Source organism: Parus major, chromosome 3 (assembly GCF_001522545.3).
Source record: "Parus major isolate Abel chromosome 3, Parus_major1.1, whole genome shotgun sequence".
NCBI classification, from domain to species: Eukaryota; Metazoa; Chordata; class Aves; order Passeriformes; family Paridae; genus Parus; species Parus major.
Window position 1 is genome coordinate 22,226,135 of NC_031770.1, and position 27,453 is coordinate 22,253,587.

Below are 27,453 nucleotides of genomic sequence, written 5' to 3' on the forward strand. Positions count from 1 at the left end.
AATGAAAGAGAAACACATCTAAAAGGTGTCATACTTTCTGATGTTCCTCTTAAAAATGGCAGACTAGCAGAGAAAAAGTCATCCTGCACATGACAAATGAGTATTTTTTGGTTAAGAAATAAAGTAAAGAACAAATGATCAGAGGTAGCACAGCCAGACTAAGTGGACTTTACATCTTTCCTAGGCCTTAGCTGGACTTCATTTAATTGTGGTAGAATCTACTGCATTCTGCAGTGTTCAGCCTGCTGACAGCTGCTGTAATTTGCTCCAAATTTCAGCAGAAACTGGAAAAGCTTTACAGCTGTTCTAACCTCTATCACCAAGGAAAAAGTTGTCTTCATTACTGAAGAGTCAAAAAAATTGTTTCCCTTCTGTCCATCCAACCTCTTTTAAGAGAAACAACCTGGACAAAAAAACCTCTGTCTGTTTCCAGCTGTAATGGGCATGTGAGCTTTGATTGCTAAATCCCTTTAACAAAAAACCCCAAGAAAAAAGCTGGTAATTCCACATTTTGTGTGAGCTGCCCTCCAGTGCCAAGATCAGCACCTTGCTGGGGTTATCCTCAGCATTGGTGTCAGTGCCAGCCACACAAGCTAATGCAGCCATAGGCAGATGTGAATCGGAACTCTGCTTTTACAAATTAAAAATGTTGGTCTGCATTACATTTTTAAGTAGGTATAACTTATTCATCCAACACAATGTGCTCTTGCAGTCAGTTGCTAATCCCACTGGTATCTTGCAGTGCATGATACACCATCCATGTTCCTTGTGCTACTTTGCAATGGGACTTTCTGCTCCACAAACCAACCCAGTAAGAGGAACTGGACAACAGCTTTTCTTCAAGCAAAAAGTGAGAGCCTATGCAAAAGCCATGCAGGAAATCTGTGAAGATGGAGTAGGTTCAACACAGGTCTGTCTTCAAGGATTATTTTGCATAAATTTGCATTGTGGAGAATTTGGCTTGCTCTGCCTTATTTCCATTTCTCTTTTTTTAGTCCTCCCTCATAGCCATTGCCTTCCTTTAATCTCCGTTGGAGCTTAAGAAGGAGCTCAGAATACAGCTCTAGCCCTTCAGAACAGCAGTTAAAAGAATACGAATTAGTGTTTGTCTTTTGTTGTTATTACACTTTAGTTGTAGTTAAGCCAAAACATCTGAGACCTTTGTCAACAGCAGAAGAGTACAGAGACCCAACACATATTTGTAAAATAGAGAAATAACAACTTCTTTTTCTACAAGGTAAATTAAATCCTCCTGTTTCAGGGAGGTATAACATTATGCACCACCAAATACTGCCCAGCATTTATGTCCTGCTCTACGCATGAGGGCATTCACTGCAGCCACTGTCAGCAACACATTCACTGATCTCATTTTCAATGGTTTTCACTGTAATGAAAGCTTTTGCTGTCCTGAACTCTCCAGACCTGGACCATTCCCTATGCATTTCTGCCTTGAGCATCTGGTTCTGGAAGCTACCATGATACCTGGTACCACAAGAACACTGACCTTCAAGGGTGACAATGTACTAAAACTTTGTCTGACATGGTGGTGAAAGAGTATTTCCACTTTTTAAAAGACTATTGAGTGTCTTTAGCGACAGCTTGCTTGTAAAACTCTAATGAGTCTCATCTAACTGACAAATACTGCTTTCTCTGTTTCTCTGAATGCTCATCCAAGGAAAATGAACACAGCCCACCATGTTTAGCATGAAACTCCTCTTGACTGGAAAGGTTAGCCACTGTCAGTGTCTATCACATGGGTGGTCTGCTGCAAAATATGAATTACACAGCTCAAACTATACCCATTAAGTCTTGTTGGAAAGAGGATTTAACAAATATCACAAATATTTACAACAAATTACATTTTATTGTAATATTGTAATATTACAAACAAATATTTAACAAATAGAAATAGGATCCTGATTTCTCCATCTACTTATGTCACTAATTTAATATGCAACACTGGCCAAATCACATTGTGAAGATTGTATTAAACTGGTCACAATACTATTTACACACCTCAGTGAACACTATGAGGGCTTTAGGCATGTGGATACCAAAAAGGTACTAAATACAGCAGTCTTCTCTCAGAGAATTTTGAGTCAAATAATGTTAAGAGGCTTTCTGGGGGATACTGATGGTTTTTCCATCAGGGCTCTAGTGATGGTTTTACCTTGAGGGTTTTGATGATCCTTGTTTTGGCTTTATGTGCTGACTTACAGGGCACTTTCTTATACTAGTCACGCAGACCTCCTGTTAGTTATGATGAAATGGTAACACTTCGGGTAAGAAAATGATGGAAAAGGGAATCTCATTCTGCTAGGATATGTTTAGAAAGGGTTAGAATACAATAAGCTAAAGTGACACTGCTTTTACGACTCAAACTAATATGCAAACTCCCGTGCAAATTCTCCTCCTGGCGCATCCAGATGGGTGTGATGGATATTTTTTATAGCTTTTATGAAAGCTGCTGTGGTTTCAAGTGATCAAACTATTGACAAGAGCAGGAGTTCAGTATCCAAGCTTATTCTACTCCTAGAGGAGTCTGCAGACCCACCATGATATTGCTGATTGCAACTTTCTCTAATTCCCTTCTTCCCAGTTGTATATCAGAGACACAGAAAAAACTATCAGGTGGTACAAACTATCAGGTGTTCCTGACCTGGACAAATATGAACTGAAGCTAAGGTGAAAGTCTGTACATACTACTAGACATTCTCAAGAGCTTTTCAGTGTTTCATTTTCCACATTGGTACTGGTCAACAGTTCTTAAAACATTCAAACATGCCATTTGGTCAGAAATGCAAATTGTCCCCTGTCTCAATGCTGGGTGAAAAATAAGCTATCCACAAGCTGGACTTCAGGTATGATGAACAGTGCCCCTGTCTTAAAGATTATGTTGTTGCAGATGAATGATTTAGTTTCCTTTTTGCCACAGTAAAAATGTAACTGAAGCAGTTTTAATACACAGCAGAGAAGGGATATATATATATATATATGTATGTATGTATGTATGTAACACTCTAAGCTGTGTGCAATAGATATACTAGAAAAAGGATCACTGTTTTAATCACTTTAAAACAAAGATAATAGCAACAGAGACAACATTAAGATTCTCTGATAAGCTGGTTTTCAACTATTGACATGCAAACTACTTGTTAAATGGAAAACACCTTTACTATAAATAATAGATAGAGTGACTGGTAGAGCATTATAGTCAGAAGATTCAAGTTTAAAACATTTTCAATTATTTGCAAACTATTCCTCGCTGCAGGATACATATTAACTTGCAAGTAATGGAACAGTGTACCCAGAGTTTTCTTTCAGTGTTAAGGACTACTAAAGAAGATGTTCTTCCTTCTGAACAATGCAACTACTTCAGTAACACTTCATTTATTTATTTATTTATTTATTTATTTTTGAAGAGCAAAAACACCCTCTTCAACAACAACACTCCACACAAGCAGAAGGATTTGAGATTTTGTTCAATCTAAATGCAAGATAAATCTTTACTCAGACATAAAAGCTCCACCATTGGGAGAATTTTAATGGATACTTTAGTATAATACAGAAGTCACTCTTCTCCAAGGATTGTTTTAAAGCCTAAGTTAAAATTTGCCAATGGATTACTATATTTGATAGAGGGCTTAGCTGTGGGTCTAATAAAAACCACATGAAAGATAGAAGAAAGGATAAAAATCAATAGTCCAATGTCCTTACATAGCTAGAAGGATGGATACTAACAATACAAAAATCTTACCGTGTTATTTACCAGTTTTTGATGCAAGCTACAAAAATAAGGAAGTAGCTTTAAAAGAAAAATCAATTATGAATCAGTTATTAACAACAGAGCATATTTTCTGCTTAAGATGCCTAAACACAGGCGTGCTGCTCTGTAGCTTCAAGTGACTCACACCGTTTATTGCTCTCCCGCAGAATGGACAGGAATACACAGGTTTGGCAGCTTGACAGAGATTTGTGGAAAATCTCTGTCGGGTATCTCAACAACTGTCAGAAATAAAACAGATCTTGTTAAAGCATGGACAGCCAAGACATTTGTAACAGGCTTTTAAGCTAACCTACCAACAGTGAAAATTCAACACCTACAAAGACAGCCACAAGCCAACAGGTCACTACTAGGCTTCAGCACATGCTTGCCTTAGATCAGAAAATTCAGAAGTAATAAGTGAGAAATGAGAAAGATAAAATGGAAGACAGTGTATTAAATAAAAACTACCCTAGTATTTGAAATCCATTACTTTCTGGGAAGAAACATACTTGAGAAATTTCTCTGCTCTGAAAATTATAATTATTTTACTACAGAATGAACTACAAGCATCAGATGTAATTTGTAACGATAACTGGAAATGCTTATGATGATCTCTGACTTTACAACTGGCTTTAAGGCATTAATATTTGTTGCATTTATTTAGTCTAATATCTCATGTACATTCTGTTACTCAAAGATGGGTGTACATGCACTATCAGAAGATTGTAATATTTCTAGTATTATTAAGTAAATTCTGGGAACTGTCCCATTTAGTACTCTGACTCTATCTGATTTCACAGAGCTTAGGTAGACCCGAACCATGCACTTAATGTATTCAAATGGTCATCACAAGTCACCCCCACAACAGCACTGGAGAGCATGGTGTCCCAGGGGTGCAGCCTCTGCAGGAGACAGAACCAAGGTTTTAGGAGACAATAGGTATTTCTCCATTTTCTCAGGGGAAGACAGTGCCCAAAGAGATTAAAAACACAGAGCCACATGCTTCCCTGCTTATCCATCCTTTACAGGTACCACACTAAACAGCAAGAGTATCAGTGACTGGTGTAGCACTGAGGAAAAAAATGCAGCTGTTTAGGGAGGAGACACTTGTACCTCACAGTGCTTCCTTAGGGACAGCAGAGCTCTTTGTTCCTCCATATGGTGCTGTTTCTCTTAGGGTTTGATAATGTCCACACAAAGTTTGCAACATTCCAAGTTCAGCATGAACATAAATCCCAGCTCTGCAGAGTTTCAGGTCTTGGTTGGCTAGTGCAAAGTACCTTAAGAAAACATCCTATCATGTGATTTAGTAGTAAATGGAATGGCATGAGGTAGAAGTCCTTTTACAGAATTGTCAGCACATACAAGGGCGTAAGTCTATAAATTTTATTAAACACATATATAGAAGACTTTGCTCTCTCCCTCTTAAAAAAAAACCCCAAACAAACACTAAACAAATTCTCTCCCAAAACCCAACAGTCAACACAAGGCTGAAATAATAATTTTTTCTGATTTTTGTACTTTTAGCTTCTCTTTTCTTTAAAGCAGCAGCTACTTAAAGATGGTCAAAATGAATTCATTCAGAGATTAAAAAGAAAAAATGCTAAAGTAGTCTGAGACAACAAATTTTGCTTGTGAACCTAGAAATTATAGAAATTATAGGTAAAACAGCATTAGTGTAAAAATGCAGTAGAACTGTGCTATAATGTAGTAAAAATCCTCTCAGGCTTCCTCAGTGAGAAAAATAAGCTCTTAACTGCTTTTCATGCCTGTGCACATGAAACACTAGTTTTAGAAAAAGATCAGCCTCCACTGTGGCCCATGTATCTTTACAAGAGGATTGTTACCAGCTCTGACTTTTCTAGTAGAGGTGCAAGAACTAGAATGAACACTGCTAGAATTCTCAATCTCAAGCTGATATGCAGGGCTGGCATTTAGGGCAAATGAAAGTGTCTTTTTTTGCTATGAGTTGAGAAAACTTGATCTAGCAGGTTCTAAGTGGCAGTGATTGTGGAATACAACAATGCTGTTTTAACATTACTTTTCAGGAAATAAACAACTTAGAAAGTTGTCATGGAAGTCTCAATGATTGCAAAGCTAAATACAGCTGGTGTTCCAGTTCCTGCTGCAAGAAGGTTACTTTCTGTGCATGGGAACTGTTCTCTCAAAAAGCATTTGATAAAAAGTGTGAGTCAGGACTAGAACAAATCTGAAGGCAAATGAAAGGTTCTGACTGATGAAAGAAAGAAGCAGCACCTACAAGACTCCTGGAAATTTCTGAATACAGGAAAAGAAAGAGATTACATCATTCCTCAGAAAACTTTTCTTGATTGTTGCACATGTTAGCTGAGACAATGTCTCAATCAGATATATACATGCCACCACAACCATGAGTTCATTTTAGGTATAAATTTCCCAATAAGCACAGTTACCAATAAAACAGCACTTCAAGTGTTCTATACCTGGCTATGTTACTTTGGGCCGCTGTGAGGCTTTTGCTGTGCCTGGCAAAAATACAGGAAAACAAGAAGGCAAAGCTGAATTACCCACTGATGAGCAGTCATGAAGTCATGGCAATTTCAAGTTTTTTGACACAAAAATTAGTTTTGTTCTTTTTATGTCCATGCTATGCTTAAGGCATAAAGAGTCCACACATTCAAACTGCTTCCACCTCTGTAAAAACAGAGCCTCTGAAAAAACAGCACATGCTGACCTGCCACACCAGCAGAACAAGTGTGTTTGGTGGCATCATTCATTCCAGCTTCCACACTAAGCATGTTGCTACCAGCAAGATTACATCTGTAAGATGGACTTGGCCAACCTACCACAACAATTGCTCTTCATACCATACTGTACTTCACTAGCAACACCACAACAACTTAACAAAGGTTGTCTGAACCTTGCCAAAGTAATTGAAAATCTGGGGACATTTTGCCTGTGATCAGCAAAGCTCACAAAGTAGCAAACTTGTACTTTTATGAAAGCTGCAAATTGGCAAGAAGGCAGCATGATGTAGGAACAACACCCGAACAACTACCCATTTTCAGTGTGCAGAGTAGTTTATTTAGCTCTGTAAGTCAGATGCAGCACAATGGACAACAGTGAACTCTATGTGCAGTCACAATGTGGACTGCTCTGCATTTTTTTTACACTTGTATGTGCACTATGTCAAGTAAAGGCTTTAATAAGATAGATGAAATATAGGTTCTTTGTGACTGATTCTGACCTTGGAATCATATTGATCCCAGCAGATATGTCTGCACTTGTTCTGGAACTTTCTAGATCGAAAGATCTTTCTGCATTGATTTGGTTGCAGGATCAGGTCTTAAGAATCTAAAGACAAATGGAAAACTATTGAGATTCAAGAACAAGAGTTGAATTTAAGCATAGCAATGCTCCAGCAATTTTCACATTAGAGCACATAGAACATTTCGCATACAACAGAGGCTCAAACCAACATGATTCAACAGAACGTGGCAGAACACGCTTTACTGTTTCAACTCTGAAGAAAATGCCCCCCCCCCCCCCCCAATATGCAAATATTTGCTTTTATATACTTGTCATCCTTTGGGAGGTACAGGGAAAAAAAACCCCAAATACTGCCTCCTTATTGCTGCAGACAAAAATTATTTTTTCTTGGTATTTTGCCAGTTCACATCCCAATGAACTGCACTCACTAAGCAAGGTCACATAAATGATTGTGAAAACAAGTTTCCTTTGTGCATGAAGAAGAATGAATCACTTAGAAAAATGTGACATCTTTGGTAATACTTCTGCCACCATGCAATATTTCTCTAAATTATGCAATTCATTAATATAATGCTCATAAATGTATTTTTGGAAAAAATGACCCCGAGTAAGTTTCTGCAGAACAGCAGCAAGTGGGATTTCTCAGTGAAAGTGAAAATCTGGAGGAACAAGAATGCTGGAAGACCATATGCCAGCTGCTCTACAACAGAATTTTCCAAACCAAAACAAGGGCCACCTGAAACTCTGAAGTACCAATCATGGAAGCAACCCTCCTTTTTTCTTTCAGCTGCAAAGAAATTTGAGCAAATACCTTGCAAAAGATGCGTAGAATAGACAGCAAAGTATCACACACTCACTGGGATGCCCCAGCTGACAGGTTTTGTGGATTCCTTTGAGTTCCTTTGCTCCATAATTTCATTCCTCCTGCACCTTTAAACTCCTTCATCGCCTGATAACATGTATCATTGCAACCCATTTGTTACTTGCAATATGGCTCCCAAGACATTGTTGTACATTATCTGGCAAGACCTCAGAGCTAAAATGTCCAGCTAACCCCTGCTGAACAACAAGTTCTAACTACTTTGCTCTACCTCTTCCCTCAGCCCTTGAAATGTGCTAAATCTATGATCTAATCTAACTAGCAGCACTCAGTTTCTGAAGGATGAGGTCATATGAACTGATTATCTTGAGGCCTTCTATGTACACTCCTTATTGCAGCACATGAGGCATACAATAAACAACTTATATGATGGGAAGACATGATCTTGCATGAGCCAGACTCGAATACACAACAGCCAATACAGGAATCTCTCATCTTTTTTTGTTATTGACATCTCACGCAGCAGTGGAGCTGCACAATAAGTAACTCATAGTTTTTAAATTATTTAGTTGTTGAACTTGGGCATCTCTACCACTAATATACAAATGAATTTTTGTAGAGCAACAACCCAGTTTCAATATCTTCACAACCAAGGGCAAAACTTCTAAAGACAACAATCGTTCAGAACAATGCCTTGAAAGATGCTGATACCACTGTTATTCTCAATTCATACACTGGTTTATATAAAATGAAACAAATATAGACTGTTAGAATAATCTTCAGTCCTGTGATACAGTCAGTCAGCAGCAATCAGCATCATTTTATTTTAATGTCATAAGATAACAGTCTACTGTTTCTGCCAAAGTAAGCCAAAAAAATCCACATTTAGGCATATTACATCAAATGTGTTACACCAAACTCTTTGTTTCACTATACCTCTGAATCTTGTATGCCATGATTGTGGAAATTCCCACTTGCAAATCAGTTCCTAAGACGCCCTGTGAAACACAATCTGAGATTGCTGTGCTGCACAGCTGGGAAGAAGTCCAAAGGCTTCCTGCCTCTATAAAATAGGTAGGGTGCTAATGAGAACACCTTTTCTTTTCCCTATAAATTAACCAATTATCTGAATTCTGATTAGCATAGGACCTGATTTTGCTTCAAAGCAAGCCAAAAAGGAAAACTGAAGGCAAAATAAAGGCATCACCATTTTCAATTACTGAACATATATTAGACAATGAGAAACAAATTTTAGTTTTGCTTTAAACATCTCTAATTGCTGATGAACTGCCTAATGAAAGGAGGGCTTAGAATGGGTCTGGAGGCCATTTAGAGATTACTCCTACATCATGATGAAGTCAGTATTTTCTACATTGCTTGACAGATTTTTGTCTACCTGGAGACAGGTAGTCCTCCAAAGCTGGCAATCCAGCAGTTTACCTAGGTAATGTCATAGAATCATAGAATATCCAGAAGGGACTCACAAGGATCACTGAAGTGCAACTCCTTGCTACATTTTACAGGGTTTTTTCCCTTCTCCTGAGCCCACTGGTGATCAGAAAATCTTGGTAATATTTAATTTGCAGAAACTTTTACGTATCCATTTCTCCCCTCAATACTTTTCTCTCAAATATAACAGTATCATTTATTCAGGATCACAGCTCTAGACTTCCAATTGCATTGTTGTATTTCCTTCTCCCTGTCAGCTTACTGCTTTTTTAAAGTGCAGTAACCAAAAGCGCACATATTTCAACTTTAGCCTTCAGAACATCAGGTAGGAGAAGAGGTTAACTTACGCATTTTGCACTGCTGTCAATGCATCTTTGCACAAGTTCTATTTCTGCTGTAGGTGGTACAATGCTGTTGATACACAAAAGTTCACAATCTGGCAGAGCAGTCAGACATGCTTCACTTCTGCCCAGACAGCCGTTCTGTACCCCTGCAGTAAATCATTCCTAACTGAGGTTGAAATTCACTCTTTGCTGGATGTCTACTAAAGGCCACCTTCTCAAAGGCTGGGTGTCCAATGTAGTCTAAACCAGGCTGTACAAAATGGCCCTGAATGTAGTGAAGAGTGACAATGCATCTCATCCCATGCTAACATGGATGTACACGGGCTGAACTGCTGTCCAGAGAAGCACTCCTCACAATTTGGTAAGGTAAATTGGATAGCTTAAGTACTGGTTTACAGTTAAGTTAAATCACAGCTGTCCAATTTCCAGACAGCTGGTCAAAGTAAAATACACCTAAAACGCACCATGTGCTTTCCTCATTGATCTGGACTCTGTTCCTTGTAAACCAGAAAAAGATCAGGAACAATTTTAGACTTTTATCACCCAATACACTTATGTCCCCTCCCAGCCTAACACCTTAGTTTATGCTTGATAAAATATTTCAGTCTCTTAACCAAAAGCACTGCAGTGTTGGTTGCAGGACTGTGCCCTTCCAAAGAAACAGCTCTTGTTGGAGCATCTCATTTTGAAGTGAAGCATTAATTAATTACGGAGAATACAGGATTAAAAATGGTTTGTTACATAGAAGATATTTCTCCTGCTTTCTTATCAGACATTTGTCACACTGTCCTTCTGAGAATATTCTTACTAAAGAAAGATCAAAGTAAATGCTTGCTATAGAAACTTTTTTCTTTGCAAATAACCAAATAAAGGGCCAAATTATGTTTTAGAAACAAGCACTAAGGCTAGTTTGAACAGAAAGAATTTTAAGAACAAAATTAAGAACAAATACTCATACACATAAGACACACAGACCTCTGCTCTCATAATTTTGACACCAGTGATTTTAATGATGCATAAAATTATTTTTAAAGCCAGATAAAATTAACCTACTTTTCACAAGAGGAAAAAAAAAAAAAAGTTGAAAAATACATGCTCAGATATCAACTCTCTTTGCTGGTGGTATGGGAACGTGGAAAGCACTGCCAAATCACTTCAAAACAGTTCAAGTATCAGTCAAATAAGAATCCCAGGAAACTTCATCTGTTCCTAAAATGCGATTCACAAAGTTTTGATAACAAAGGTATCCTACTTGCATGGTTCGCCTTGAACTGACTGTGCTGGCCCTGAGGTTTGAGTGCTGTCATATCCATGTCTTTTCTTCCCCACTCTCCAAAAGCTGTAGAGATTTCTGACAATACTCAGTCTTTGGAAAAGAACAGAGTAACCAAATCTTCATTATGTAGTATGAATCCAAATGCAATCTTAAGTAAGCTAAGAGCAAAACTAGAAGTGCATTTCATACATCTTAAACTCCAGAAAAACTTCTTTTTAAGAGCTTGTTGGTTTAAATTTGCATCACTGTCACATACATGCTAGCAGGAAGCTGCTCTTCAAACATTGTTTTTCAGTATTATACAATAGAACTGCTAATTTCTGATTATGAAGTGCTGTAGCTGGGCATTTAGGGCCTTACAATACTCATATTCCGAGGTTCAGGTACTTGCCAGACCTGAAATGCCACACACAGCATCTTATTTGTATTTATTTGTATTATTTATTTGTACCTAAACCTGCAGATCTGATTTATTGTTTGAGATGCATTTTATTGCTGGAGTTTAGCATATATGTTCTTGATTAATTATTTTAGTGATCTACAAATGCCAATTACATTTACAGACTGTGAAGCACTCATCTGTTCTCTTATTTTTTCCCACCCAAGCATGTACAGATCTTGGTAGACATAATTTTGTGGGATTCGAACAAAGAAAAGGAACCGACTACTCTTTGCAGCTGATAGTGCACAAGTGGTCAGTTTTCTTTCCACATCTCTCTATTCCTGACCTTGGAGGGATTTTATGTCACACTAGTGCTGCAGAGCCTTCTGCCCCCTCAGTCAACCAATCTCAAGCCCTGCTGGTGGGTTCCTGAGAATGGAGAGATGTCCTCCCAATGCAAATGTCTACTTTCTAGGTTTAGAATGGTGCTTAGGTTTCCTAAACCAAGGCAAGTTTCAAAGAGATCAAAAAGTTTTTAAATAGAGAGTATTATTTGTAATACTTTAACCTGAAATTCACAGAATATCTTCTTTCTTCTTGACACAAAGCTAACAATTATTGACTCAAAGCAACAAGATACATATTTAGCAGATCTTAGTAATGTACTGGACATTCTAACATTGCTTTTTCTACCAAGTGAAAGGACACAGATTTGGGTACTACGTACAAAAGAGCTCTTGGGGTCCCTTGCCAGATTTCTAGACTATTCTCCACAAGACAATGACAGAATGTCAGTATTTGCTCTAGTCAAAGCTCTCCAGAATCATAATGCACAACTTTATATTGCCTGCATCACAGAAGAAATTAAGTACAAAGATAAAAACCCAAACTAATGTCCTCCTGCCTCACACAACACCCACCCACTACCACCACCCTTAGTTCTTACAAGTCGAGCATATTCCCATTGAACTTTTTATAAAGGTGAAGAAAAAAGCCTAATTTCAAGCCAAGTAGCTAGACCACCTCATCTGTTCTTGGGCTGATAAAGGAATGATCAAAGAGTACATATTTGTAGTGTTTAGTTTGGTCTGTAAATATTGATGAACTGGATTCACCAGAACAGTGCATGCTACCAACAAATTTATTTAACTTCAGCTTTTAGCATTGCACACTCCAAATGTGGATTTTTGCTGTCTCTCTTACAGATTAGCATTTAAATTTAGTTGAAACTGAAGACCAAGTTTTGAATAGTCTTTCTGGACTTGACCTTTGATGCCTTCAATCATAGAATCATTGAATGGCTTGGGTTGGAAGGCACTTTAAAGAACATCTATGGATGTTAAATACAAGCAGAAGCAGGGAGCACAGTGCCTGTGGAAAAGCAGGCCGCATAATTTTCTCAGTCTTGCCTGAGAAAGTGGCCTGAGAAATCATAAGGAGGAATTAAAACAATCCTCAGAGATAGAAGACAGCCTTGCAGGTGCTGTTTGTCAGTCTCTTGTTTTCTTGCAAGAGAAGGTCGAGGGCTGGTGTACCCCACTGACCAATGATGGTGATGTGTTAGTTTACTAACCAGTAAGAGTTTTACCTTTCTGTACTTTTGCGTATCAGCCTGTAAAAGAAGATCTGAGGCAATAAACCTTAAGCTCTCCTGTTCAACTCACAAAAGAATCTGTGTCGTTCTTCTCGCCGTTCCCAATAGAGCGACAAACATCTAGCTCCAGCCCCCTACCATGGGCAGGGACTTCTCCCACTAGACCAGGTTGCTCAGAGATCCATCCAGCCTGACTTTGCACATTTCCAGGGATGAAGCATCCACAACTTCCCTGGACAACCTGTTCCAGTTCCTCACTACCCATATAGGGAAGAATTTCTTTCTTGTGTCTAATCTAAACTTACCCTTTTTCCGTTTAAAGCCATTCCCCCTTGTCCTGCCACTACAGGCTCTTATAAAAAGTCCCTTTCCATCTTTCTTGTAGGCTCCCTTCAGGTACTGGAAGGCCACAATTAGGTCATCCCAACACGTTCTCTTCTCCAGACCGAACAATCCCAACTTCTCAGCCTTTCCTCATAGGAGAGGTGCTCCATCCTTCGGCTCGTTTTTGTGGACCTGCTTCAACAGGTCCATGTCCTTGCTGTGCTGAGAACCCCAGAGCTGGACAGCAATGAAGGAGGGGTCTCACCAGTGGGGAGCAGAGAGGCAGAATCCCCTTCCTTGGCCTCCTGCCCAGGCTCCTTTTGATGTAGCCCAGGACACATTTGGCTTTCTGAGCTGCCAGTGCACATTGCTGGGTCATGTCCAGCTTTTCATCCACCAGCACCCCCAGGTCTCACTGCAGAGCTGTTCTCAATCTGTTCATCCCCTACCCTGGACTGATACCAGAGTTCACCCCATTTGCTCCACAGTAAGAAAGCCACAATGGATCAGGTGTGTAGATGCAATAAAATTTTAGTGGATGTTTCACTTTGTACATGGAATTTGTCAGAACAACAATGCAGCAGTTAAACTATACACTCACAGCATCTGAGTGATCAAATAATAGAGGCATATAAAGCTCTGAAAGCTAAACACAGATTTCTACTAGTGGACTAGTAGAATGAGCTGAACTAAGCAAAAGCTTTCATGTTCTAAAAATAAAGTTAATTTGATTAAAACATCATGGAAACAAAGATGCAAATGACTAAACTAATTTCCTATTCCTGTCTTAGATGACTGGTACCTAATCCTTAAGTAACTCCATGTATTCAAGTGCAGGAGGAATAGGTCAAAGAACTAACCCTCCCAAAGAAAAAAAAACAAACCTAGAAAACAATAAATAATTGATTCTGGTTTAATTAAATATCGTTATACTTGACAAAACATTGTCCTTCATCAGCTGCAAATCCCAATACAACTGCTAAGCCTTCTATCAAGGAAGGCATAATTTCTTGATATATATTCTCATATAATATACAGATTGCATTATGGAAATAACTTGTATGGAGCTAAGAGTCTGAGACAAACAGCTTCACTAGTCCCTTTTTTCCTTTTAATAAATAAGAAGAGATGTCTAAATTTACTTTCAACCTTTTCTCTCAGCTTATTTTCTACTAGTAGCCAACTAATTGGAGGGAAACAATTTAAGAGAAAACAAAGCCTTTCAGAAAAAACAGAAAACAAATATTTTATGCTTTAAAGAGCAAAACCTAGTACTCATACTTTCTTGCCCAGTAGTAACAAAAAGCTACACTATATTTCATGCTAAAAACATTCTTTTCTTCAAGCTCTTTGAATATGTTTTTTCCCTTTAGTTCCGAAGATAAATTGTTCCACTCATAACAATAACTCATAACATAAGTTACTCTTTAAGAGTTTCACTATATTGGAATGCTTAAGTAGGATCTTGAAACTCCAGAGTTGATTTCTAAGCCATTGAAAGGAAAAAGAGGGGAAAACGCTGCAAAAGACAGTCATGGTCTTTTTAAGAGAGCACTTCTAGGCACAGAAGCCTATTCGTTCTTCCCTCATGAGGAAGAAATATTCCTCTACAAGATCTTCATTTGACTGGCAGCAGTAAGAACCTCAAAAGAAAACTGGTCCTACTTAAACTGACCTCTGGCAAAAAAATTAAAGCTCAACTTGTGTCCTGAGTCAGCTCAGAGCACAACATCCCATACTGCTTATTCAGCAGCACCACAGGCTGATACTGTCACCCAAGCTCTCCTGTCCCCACACTTGTCCTCAATAGTCAGCAAGTCCCCAACATGAAATCATGTTCACCAAAAAAAGGGCATTAATCACACAATTATGCTGTATTACGCAATCTTACCCACAGGACCCGTCCACAGAATCTATGGGGTTAGCTTTAGTACACCTATTCTTACTGACATGTGTGAAATGCAGAGTGGGGAAAAAATCCAACTTGGTAACTTGTCACACATTTATTACTTGATCTTCACTGATTTCACTTGACAGAGAAGCCTGACAGCCCTCCTTCTAGACTTGAATGGGAGAAAGACAAGTCAGCAGTTTCTTTGTAGTCATGCAGACTGCAGAGTTAATTTTCTCAGATTTTTAATAGTTTTGACCAGAAAGAAATTAACTCCCAGTTAGTGCACTGAGAGAAAAACCTGGGTCAGCCCACCCAAGGTAACATTTGGAACATTTTGTTATCTAGAAAGCACATAAAAAAAAACTTGCCTTCTATAAAGATCCTGTTCCAGTAAATTTTTCCAACTTGATTTCCTCCAAGAAATATTAGATTTGATAAAATCAACATTGAAGTGCTAACAGATGCTAGGACAGCATGAAGTCGACGACGAAATCTTGGCGAGAAGAAACGTTCCTGAGGGGCAAAACAAAAGGTGAATATGAAGTTAAGAATCCCTGCAAATTTTCAAGCAGCATTTGAAAAAGACATTGCCATTACAACAAAAAACTTTCATACAGAAGTTTCATACCAATCCTTACAGAACAGACCCCAAAGATTTTAAAATATCTAACAGAACCTCTCACCAATGCCATTCAAGTTGGAGTAAGGCTTCCTGATTAAAAGCAGTCTTGAATCATAGTTATGGCTGGAAGTGACCTCTGGAGGTTACTTAGAATGACCAAAGCAGGGTCAGCTAGAGAAGGCTGCTCAGGGCTGTATCTGTCTGTGTTTTTAATATCCCTGGTGATGAAGACTGCCCAACCTCACTGCCCCCTGCCTTTTGTCCTATCACTGAATACCACTTAGAAAAGCCTGCAGTTGGGTATTTATACACATGGATAAGATTTCCCTGAGCCTTCTCTCCTCCAGGCCGAACAGTCCCAGCTCTCTCAGCTTCTCCTCTTACAGCAGAGGTTTCAGACCCTTTACTTATCAGTCCCTTGGCTGGACTCACTCCAGCATGTCCATGTCTCTTGTGGGGAGCCCAGAACAGGACACAGTTCTTTACGTTCTGTGGATTAATTCTTATTTTACAAAATACGCTCCTTGATGAATTTTTGCTGACAGATCTGAACAGTAGATGTGAACAGTGCTTCTAGGGTGGGTGATACTTCCAGTAGGATCCAATATAGAATAAAGCACTTCAGTACACAGCAAACAGCATCAAACACCTTCAGAAGTCATTAATCCTCTGGTTGATTAATAAGACATCACTGAAAATTCCAGAATCAAATTAGATCTTGCTATAGCAATGACTCTTAACACATGGATACCTCTAAAAAAAGGTTCACACATACATGCAATTTCAAATTTTCTTTTCAGTGCAAGTGTTACTGCTCATGTTCAAGAAGCATAATTATCCAGATTTTGGTACTTTTGTCCTAATGATACAAATAAAGTAGGTGTCTCTCCACCATATATACTAGTTTACATTTTTCCAAATCTGTATTTTGCATTATCATCTGAGGTGTGAGTGCAGCATGGAGAATGCAAGAAGATGGTAAAAGAAGGATGAGGAAATTTTTAGCTTCCTCCATTATTCAGCTGCTAGAGGAAAATCTAAATAACATTAGAGCACTTCACCAAGACATATTGTCTCGTTACTACACAAGGAAAAATATCCTATACATTGTGACCCCAGGCTGAAAGCCTCTGTACATAGTGCTTGAAATTACAAAAGATTGAATGCTTTGTGTGAAGTGATGAGCATTTTCCAGGGCATGGAAAATAAGGGAAGCATCAGGGGTTGCTCAGTCTTCATGTCATAAATGGTGACGTTGCAGAAAACAAAGTCTTGTGACTGCAGCATCAAAAAAAATAAAAGAGCAGTAATTAATCTTTAATACCTACAGACAGACCAGAATTCATGTTCAGATAACTGAAACAATATAAACACATGCTCAAAACACACCTAAAAATACATTTCCAGACAATTAAATTGCTCCTTCTGTAAGCATCAAAACAAATGTTTCAACTGCTAGATTATAAAGAGACAAATCTTCAAATAAATGACAGTTACAGGCGTAGAAATACAATTTCAACATATTACTGCAAAGTAATCTCTGGGAAATTGAGCATTAGCCTTGGTCAGAACTATATCTAGTACATGAGTCAGTCTGAGTCAGCACAAAAATGAGGACAAATAAGGTTTAAGGACAAGTGCTGTCTATCAGTCAGCATGTACAATAGGGCAGCAGCCAATCCTCCACAAAATGTTATGAAAAATAGTCATGTGTGAAAACAGAGACTGAGATTTTTCTCAGAAAATTCTGGCTGAAAACTAGGGCATGATAGGAGAGAGGTAGAGAATATAACAATTATGTAAATATTCACAGACACAGACAGTTGAGTTAGTGAAAGAACTTCTCCTGTTTTTAGTACTTCACATCTCCAAAGCTATCCAAGAACTTTGGATACATTCTCCTTCTGTTCACACACACATAGAGGACAGGTAAGTTTGTCTCTTCCTGAAAGGCATAGTTTGAATGTATGGTCCCACACATGAAAAATGTATGCCTTTTCAGAATGTGTAAGTGCACAGAAAGAAAACACAGAGAAAACATTTGAAATCTTGCTATGAAATCCATGTTAACAGCAAAGTTTAAATAAGGACAGATTATGATCAGGCTAGCTTGAATTAACCTGCAGCTCTACCATCAGAGCAACCTTTCACTCTCCCTTTGCCCATCAAACTTTTTAGTCAACTCTAAGGAAAAAGTTTTAATTAAGAAAGGGGAAAAATCCTCTGCTAAAGCAGTAGAAAGAGCTGGAGATGGACAACCCATCAGACAGCTGATACTTAACTGCATTTTCCATCAAGTTACTGATCAGGCTTGGTAAGTGTCTAACATTTGCCTGTTTAATAACCCAAAGCAGTACAACTAAAACAACATAAATAGTTAAAAAAAGCTCTGCTACCTTTATTTTCTTTTAATGAATACAGTTATTAAAAAATTAATTAAACTGTCACATATAGCACATCATCTTTTACAGAAGTGCAGCACATTAAACAAGGCAAATTAAATGTAGTACAGACCAAAAAGCCCTTAGCCATTTATAAGGTATAAAGGAGCAGTTTATGACAGACACAGTTTAGACAATCACTGAATCTTCACTGGGTTTTGCTGTAGCTAATTTCCATTAGCTTTGCTAGGCATTGATCCAAAAAGCAGTACACATTTTTCCTGACAGTCTTTGATGTCAATGCAGATTTTACTTAGCTGCTATGAAAGTTAAAAAAGAAAATTTTCTTTAAACATCTCAAGCCATCTAGAATAAGCTAACCGGGAAAGAACCCAAGCAGTTAGTGTGCTCAAATTAATACATTGGAAGCATTATTCAGCAAGGAAAAAGAAAATAGGTTGGTCTAGACAACCCATAACAACAATTTTATTTAAATATCTACGAGCTTGTAAATTTTGTCAGTGTACAGGAAACTGTTATATCAAAGCAAAATTTAAAAAACCCTCCACACCCACAACTCTTCATTATGCCATTTAATGCTTTTAACAATATGCTCCATTACAGCAATATAAACAACTGCTATGGATTTGTAGTGTTTCTCTGGAGTTTACTGCTGTCTCTTTCTGTCTCCTCTTCCTTGTTGGAAATACATCCAGAAGATAGAGTGGCAATTTTGTGTTAAAATGACAATGAAACCATGGCTGCCTGGCTGAAACCCTGATTTGCATCCCCCCTCAGCACTCCATCTTACAATCTCATATCAGTACTTTACCATACTTTACTTTTATTAATCACCAGCATCCCCACCTCCCACACACACTGTGAAATAAATGGACTATAGCACTTAAACTACACAAAAAAATATACATACTGTCATGGTACTCAGCCCAAATGCATGCAACATGACATAGGTGACTTGTAAAACATTGGCTCAGGCAACCTTTCCTGGAACTGAATGGAGTTCAAGTTATTATTCCAAACCCATTCCTGCTGTACATGAAGATCAGCCTCAGATATTCTCACAGATGTTGGGAAAACTTCCCTCTGCACATTGCTTGGTATAGCAAAACTGGCTGCCATCAAAGCTCTCCCAACTTTGCAGCTTATGAAGCCGTATTACTGGTTAAAAATTAATGGTACTATTAATGGTACTAATTAATTAAAAATTAATGGCACTATCATGTATTGGGCTACCTTGACAAGCAAATCTTATGTGTTTGAGAGTGGAGGAGGAAGACAGGCATGAAAAGACATTGCATGGTCCAAACATTTCCATTCCTAAATCCATTTCCATTTACACATGCATGTCACATTTAGCCTCTAAGACAAAGCCAGAAATGGGAAGCTTTTATAATGGTTGTCTCTTGAGAAAGCTGATGAAGGACAACACACACCAGAAGAAATCAGTTAGGTGAGAATTAAGAGTTAAGATAAAGTACACAGTAGAATTTTGAGTTAGAGAGAAAATACTTATTTAATTTGCTATTCAACTTAATTACACCACTATGAGCACAAAATACAGAAACATGGCAGGAGAAGGAGCTTCAGGCAGCAGAGCAGAATTTAAAGGAACTTCTCTCTAGTGTCAGTTAGAGCTACCAACAGTAAATGCACATTTTTACAGGACTGTTCATGATGATGTCACTGAATGGCATGGAAATATTAAACTGAGGGTCCAGGTAAATGCATTTATAGCTAGCAATAGAGAAAATACTGTGAGGAAGACTGACCAGAGTAAGTAATCCAGCCTTCCAGATGGAAGCTGGTAGTGACAGGACAAGTCATATGTAGTGACAGGACAAGAGAGAGTGGCCTCAAACAGCAAGAGTGTAGCTTTAGATTAGGTACCAGGAAAACATTCTTCATTGTAAAGGTGGAGGGGCACTGGTTGCCCAGAGAAGCTGTAGAAGCCCCATCCCTGGAAGTATTCACGGCCAAGCTGGATGGATCTCTGAGCAACCTGATCTAGTAGAAAGTGTCTCTACCCTTGGCAGGGGGTTGGAACTAGATGATCTTTAAAGTGCCTTCCAATTGAAACTATTCTACAATCCTATGAAGTTGAGGAGACAGCAAGACTGCATTCTGTACAGCAGTCAAAACTAGGAAGTCCTATACACATTATCACACTGAAGTTTTTTACAGAAACAGATCACTCAGCATTTTATCAGGGAAGCAATCCTACATTTTCCTACATCACTCATTTTTCTAACAAAAACGGTGGCATCATGGTGATTTGGCATATCCCAAAGACTCGTTATTGAGAGGGCCATCAAATCCAGCTGCAGTGACTTGTTCTGGGAGCAGGTCCCAAGCATCACGCTGGGTTGGGGAGGGCTCAGGAACAGGGGCACATGTTTTCTACCATGCTGCAAACCCAGCTTGATGACAGAGTGACAAGTGGCAGGAAGTCTCCCCTGACAGACATTAGTTGGTAACTTCTTAGCAAACACTCAGAAGATGAAAAACATCTACATGTGCTGCATTTGCAAAATATCTCATTTATAGAGCTGTTCTGGGACAGATTAAAGGAAACTTCTCCATAAAGTCGGTGACGTTATTGAGCTTGTTTATACTAAAAATACTTTAACAAGTCCCATGTAAAGGAATTAAATTTCCTGCAATTTAAACAAGAGTCTTCATGGAGTAAAACAGAGATTCACAACATTTATATCTTTATGAACTACTACTAGAATTGATGATCCAAGCACATGGCAAAACAAGAGTGTATGATAAAAATGGAGAAGCAGCTGAATTATTTCTTATGTGAACATATGCACTGTGGAAGAAGACTGTCAGATACTATGACCATAGTGACATGAAACATACTTGATACTACTAACTGCAAAACTAGAGATTACATATTTCTATTTTCATCTGCCTTTGTATTTTAAGGATCAAGATAATTTAGAACAACATTAAGAAGAGATTAATTTTTTTAAAAGCATACAATATTTTATTACTATCTGTTCTACAGACTTCATTCTCTCCCACTAAAACCTATCAGCCAAATAAGACAGAGAAACTGCACTATTTGTTGTGTTGAAGTAGAGGAAATTAACTACCATGAAAATAACACCTAGTCCTGCATTATCTTTCATTGTCTCTCCTAGTGTATGAGACTAAGTGTGTTTCCTACAATTCCATCCTTTCAATTTCCTCAAGGCTTTTATTAGACAAACAATGCTTAAAATCTGATGCAACATTGACTCATCTTTACGTCATAAAAACGAAATTAAATGTTCTTTGCAACAGCCTGTTATTTAGGGTTTACAAGGACTTTTGTGGGGAGGAAATGGATGGGTAAAATATTTGTGAGTAAAGCTGCCCTGTACAGGAGGAGTCCAGGTGGTGTTCTTATGCATATCAGCAAAGATCTTAGAAAAAGTCTCAAAGTTCCTTTTACTAGTGCAATTTTCCGAGCTTCAGTTTTTGCCCTCCATTGTACCCCAACTAAAGGATAAGCCCCTCTCACAACTTCCATACTTTTCTACAGAAAGGATACCACTCAGTCAATCTTAGAGGTGCCAGCCCTCCTCAAGTGCTTTCTTTTAGAAATTGTGCTCAGGTAAATGACAAGCCAATTCTTCAATGCCCCTGAACCCCAGGAATTGCCACATTACCCCGAGAGCGAACACCCCGATACATATCCTGAATCTGGGTCATCCGCAATGCAGCCGTTTGCCAAAAATAACGGGACAGCAAAAAAACAGGAGCATGGGTGAAAAGCTGAAAGAGAGCGAGGAGCAGATGGGACAGTGGGAAGGGAGGCGACACATCCTGACTAACAGTTACCGGCTATTTTATCTATCTGCAGTTCGGCACACTGAAAATGGAGGGCAGGGTGTGACTGAGCAGCTGGGGGAGCAGATGGGACGGAGGAAAGGCTGAAAATTGTGACAAAGCTCTGCCAAACAGAATGTCAATTTATTTAATTTTGAAAGTGAGCCGTAGAAATAAAGATGGGTTGGGTCCAAGCAATGGAGCGTCTTATGTTTGTTAATACACACTGTCAGTGGGCAATGGGTCATAGTAGCAGAAGTGTGTTTGGGAGACTGCAGAAACAAAGGGAGGGACTACACATGCTCATTAATGATAGTAGAAGTTATGTTTGAAGATCAACAGGCAGGCTGACATCTCAATATGGTACACATTCCTGCACTCTGAAGCTGAGGGACAGATGTTCAACAGAGTAAGAGTAGAGAGAGTAACAGAAAGACTAGCACAGAAGAGCAACAAAACCAGAGAATTCTGGTCGAACACATGCACAAAATATTAATTTATAAAATAATCTAAATGAAATTGTGGAATCCCCAGGGCTGCAACATACCAAGATAAGAAGAGGCCTGCTAGAGGAAAGTGAACAAGATGTGAACCAGATCTTATCCATCAAAAACTTCCACACTAAGCAGAAGAACAAATTTACTTCCTCATCAACATAGACTGTACCCTTTAGTAATCATGCCAATCATTCCTATTTGTTCTGTTCTTCACCTAACTCTAACCCAGAAACATCTCCTTTACTTCAGTTTGCTTTATTTTCCTGGCTTTTCATTTTGCTTGCAGTTTTTTCCTCCTTTCTCCCCAACCTGAACTGTGGCTTGAGGTCATATCCCGTTTCCTCTCAAGGTATACACTTTCCTTCCAAAGCAAAGGTAAAAATTAGCTCCTGGAAGGTTCTCACATGGAACTGACAGGAACTGACAGCATTTTTCCAAGAGACAGGATGATGCAAACAACCTGTAATTCCCTACATAACTCCTATAAAAAGAGGACCACACAATTAAAATCAAGCAGCTGTCAGTTAAGATCTATTTTCACAAATAGAACTTGATTCTGAATTTAGGAATAAATGCTATATATAGTATTCGAGAAGATACTCATCTTCTCTATTGATGTCTTACTAAACATTCACTCAACAGAATGCTGTCTTGCACTAGCACCATTTCATTTTTAGATTTTCCAAAAGATCTACATTTATAGCATCTCTCAGCAAACAGCCAACTCCCCCTTCTGTTTGAAGAAAGCTTCCTATCAGCTCATATGTATCCACTACACTTACAGATGCATGTGTGAAAGTTTGACATACACACAAGTAAATTTCTGTACTTCTAGTTTAACTCTTCACTCTCAAAGAACCTGCCCATTTATTCTAAGTGGCAGCTTGTGAAAAACGTAAAATGAACAGCACTGAAACACACCATCCTCTTTTCTGTTTTATGTTTAAAGCAGGGAATTCAGCCAAGTAATGGCAGCGTACACGCTCCCGTAAATGTGTCTCAGCTCTCACTGATCGAGAGATTTGTGCATTCTTCTCTGTGTTCAGGTCCTTGACATCCCTGGTTTTTTTTGCTCTTTGGGTTCTCATTCTGCTCATGCTGATTCTTTCAGTTCATTCATCCACATTTTAACACTTTTTAACACCTTTTAAATTGTAATCCAGTTGGGAAGGGGTCTAACTTCACCAATCATTAGTGCTGAATTTTGGTCTTGCCCCTTATGACTGTTACCAAATAAATAATACACAGTAATAATCCCCATGGAGACATTTGATAAACAGTCTCAGCAAATAAAGACCATACTTTTTGTGCAGCAAGGTTCTGTAGCTCAAGGCAAAGCAGGAAGACCAGAAAGCAACCACTCCTCAGGACTTTAACTCATTTCTGAAATTGCTGACATCTATTGCCTGGACTAATTTTTGAGGCAAACCACACAGGGAGGCCATATTCATGTAACAGTAACAAAGAAGCACATAACCAGCATCATTCAGCCTTGTTTTCACATGCTAAATCATGTAGCATGATTTACTTGCTTTTCAAACAGCATTAGTGACTGAGCACCAGAAAACTGCCCAATATCTCCAAAATGGAAGAGGAAGTAAATAATGTTGGCAGGTGGGATAAATGTGGTTTTTTATGACAACCAAGCAGCTACACATGGGGCTTCCCAGCTGACACTGTTGTCTGGAGCAGAGCAGCAATCATATCAGAAAAATCACAATGGTTTCTCCACTTGTGGCATCAAAAATAATATTTCTTGAAAATATTAGCCAAAAAAAAGCACCTCAAAATGTAAAAAACAACAGAATGTTATCCCTGAAGTATTTCTGAAGTCATTTTTGTCATTCACCACACAAAAGTCTATATCCTATTGCATATGCCTGTCCCTCTACTACATTTTCAGTCTTTGTTACTGAGTTTGAGATGAGAAGTTCCCTCAGCAAAGAAAACCAGTGCCACAATGCAAGTGTGTAACCATATGAACACTTTATAGCAGGACACTCAAAATGTTATGGGATTTACTTCCATTAAGACAAATGAAACCTTACCACAGGAGGGTGAAGAAGAGAGAAGAAAATAAAATCAAGTAAAAGTATGAACATGGCAAGAATTGCTTGACTCAGTTAGCAAAGCTAGAAGTCACTGGACTGACTAGGATGCATCAGGCAACCCATATTTACCTTTGATGGTCACTCAGCATCTCAGTACAAAACAGCACCTTGACTCAGCTTGCTGCATCTAAGTACCAAAGACCAGTAGTCACAAATCTGCCCTGACTAACGTGCCCATCTAGAATAACAATCCACTGATTTTGAGTCAGAGTACGTCTCCTTTGGATAGTACAGATTTCTGGTTAGAGCAATGATACGGCTGAACTCAAGGCCAAGGTGAGGAGTAGGGAGTGGGTGGCAAGCCCCATCTCCTAGTCTGAGTTTTGATATAATGGTTGGTACCTAGTCTCAAAAAACAATTCTGCATTAGAGAATAAGAGTCTGATTAAGGGAATTCGTTCATTCTTAGAAAGTGAAGCAACAAATTCAACACAACTCTACAAGCAAGTACATAAAAATGCTATGAAGAAAGTACCATTGGCAATGCTTGTCACTTAACTGATTCACCATGCTACAATAAAAATATGTAAGAATTATACAAAACTATTGGAAAAAAGAAAAGGCCAGACTGGCTTGACAATAGTAAACAAGTGATATAAATACTTTTTCCACCAAATGAAGTAAGAGGAAGATCAAAGCCCAGTGTGTGCTGAAGAATAGCTGTTAGGGTCTTTATTTATCACAGAGATCTTATTAAAGATTTAATCTTGCAAGGTGGTCAACAAACATCCCTCCCTCAAATGACTTCATAATGTTTAGTCAGATCTTGTCTCTAGTGAAGAAGGAACCATTACTTGCCTCACAGTAGCTTAAAGTGAGTTATACTTGCAAAAAGAAATTCCGACATTTAAAGGAAATACTCATTTTTCAACGTATATGGGCATATACTTTGAAAATACATTGTATTTGTATATGGTTGTGAAATACACAGGCACTTCCATCTTTGTTAGACTGAATGTGTGCCCTAGCATAGCCTGAGTAATGAATGCAGCGGAGTCCAACTGGCTTCTTTGTCTCACTGCTCTTAAATACAGAGGCTCAGTCTGCTAACCCACACTGTTCATGCACATTTACAAGTGGGAGGTTCAAAGTAGTCAAACTCCTCCTCTTCCATTTCCTTTCCTTAGCTTTTGTCTCTTACATTGTATTTCTTTGGATGCTTTTCAGATTCCTTTCCATGAGTCAAAGAATCTAGCAACAAAATAACCCAAGGAAGCAGAGCTTTCTGCTGAGATAAAGAGCTAGATCAGCTGAGCAAAGATTCCAGCAGGAAGGTGTGAGGAGGAGGAAGGGGTGAGACTGCAAGGAAGGGCGGAAAGAGAAATTAAACTTTTCCCCCTTCAACAGCAATGAGCTTTTAGTTCAGATAAATTCCCTGTGGAACCAGAGCCCAGAGGTCAGGGTAACCAGTCAGAACCTTTCCATGCTCCATACCAGCTGTCTGCAGGATCACTGTACAATGCATAACTTATTACAAATAACTGTAGAATTTTTAATGCATCTAGCAGAACAAATAGGGCAAACAAAATGAGGCAGAGGGAAAAATACAGACCAAAAAAAACACCTCACCCCACCCAAACTATGAAAATCATCTAAAATTCTTCTCTCTGGAAAGCTGATGATACCAGTTGTCATTGATCCCATCTTTGGTGCACAAAATAATGTGATCTTTTAACTACAGAGACAAATGTATGGAGTTCATTCCTCTGGGGAAAAGAATAATCTAACACACTAATGAAGTCTAATCTAAACCACTAAGAAAAATATGGAGATCATATAAAATATTTCCCCTTTTGCAAAAAGGGGCTGGGTAGGAAATGGCAGCACATTGAAATGGACTTAATTAGTGCACCTCATTGCAGACATAAAAGAAAATGTAAAAGCCAAAGTAGTCTATACTTTAAAAAAAAACCCAAAAACACTTACAAGGATAGTAAAAATTTAAAATATGGCATACGTTTAAAATTAGTTGGTTTCCCAAAATAAATTGTTTATGGCATATTTAGTGTCTTACCAAATAAATCTAAAATTAAGATCTTAAACCAGAAATTCATCACAGTATGATTCTGGGAAGAGAGATCCTTATGCTGAAATTAAAAAATTCTTACTAGACTGAATGACATGTTTTCACTTAACTAAAGAACTAAAAAGATAAATGTTGCTGTTTCAATTTAGTTTAAAACATTCATGTTATCAATCTGCCAGCTTCACTCCCTTTGCTACATCTTCCCTTTGGATAATTTCCAAATATTTCTTTTTTAAAAATCCATTGATTTAAAGGTGTTGCCAGCTACTCTAAGGTTTAACTCATTCTAAATCTATTTTTATATCAGGATCTAATTTTTTTTATAGATCTGTTTTTCTATAGATCGTTTCCCTTAAGGAAAGAGAAGGGAAAACTTTAAATTACTGGGAGAATGTTAGCCATTAGCATTTTTTTTCATAAATCGCACACATTATTTATTAAAAGCCAATACAAATTCCATCATTCATTTCAAATGAGTTACTACTCGAGTCTGTTCATCTCATCTGTGAGAAATTAATATAGAAACAGTGAAGCAAAGCACTACTTTGCTCAGTACAGATCTAAATATCACCTGAAAAAAAGTAAGAAAAAAAAGAGATCTGACCAAAAACACAATGAAACTTCTCCCATTTAATATAAAGTTCCCACATCTGCCCTATCTTAGGAAATCTAACATTTATTGTTGTTTCATACATAACATTTTGCTGAAAAGACAATATTAATTGATTCAATTCTAATTTACTGAGAACTAACAAGTAATCAATAGGGGGAAAAAGTCATGGAGACAACTTCTCCTCACACAGCTTACTGAAATAAAGTTCAGAAGAGTGTAAGCTGAAAAGGATGTAACAAAGAGCATCAGCTATACTAGAGCTGAC

General features: G+C 38.2%; 1 protein-coding gene across 3 annotated transcripts in view; it reads right to left on the reverse strand.

The window, feature by feature from the left end:
- The window catches only part of HHAT (hedgehog acyltransferase), a 152,010-nt gene that overhangs the window by 49,539 nt on the left and 75,018 nt on the right, over positions 1 to 27,453 (reverse strand). For all 3 annotated transcript variants that reach the window (XR_001520425.3, XM_015621746.3, XM_033513307.1), the window contains one exon: positions 15,467 to 15,611. Coding sequence is in view for 2 of the 3 variants with exons in the window: in XM_015621746.3 (XP_015477232.1) it covers positions 15,467 to 15,611 (145 nt within the window). In the remaining variant the exon portion in view is untranslated. The remainder of the gene's footprint in view (positions 1 to 15,466; positions 15,612 to 27,453) is intronic.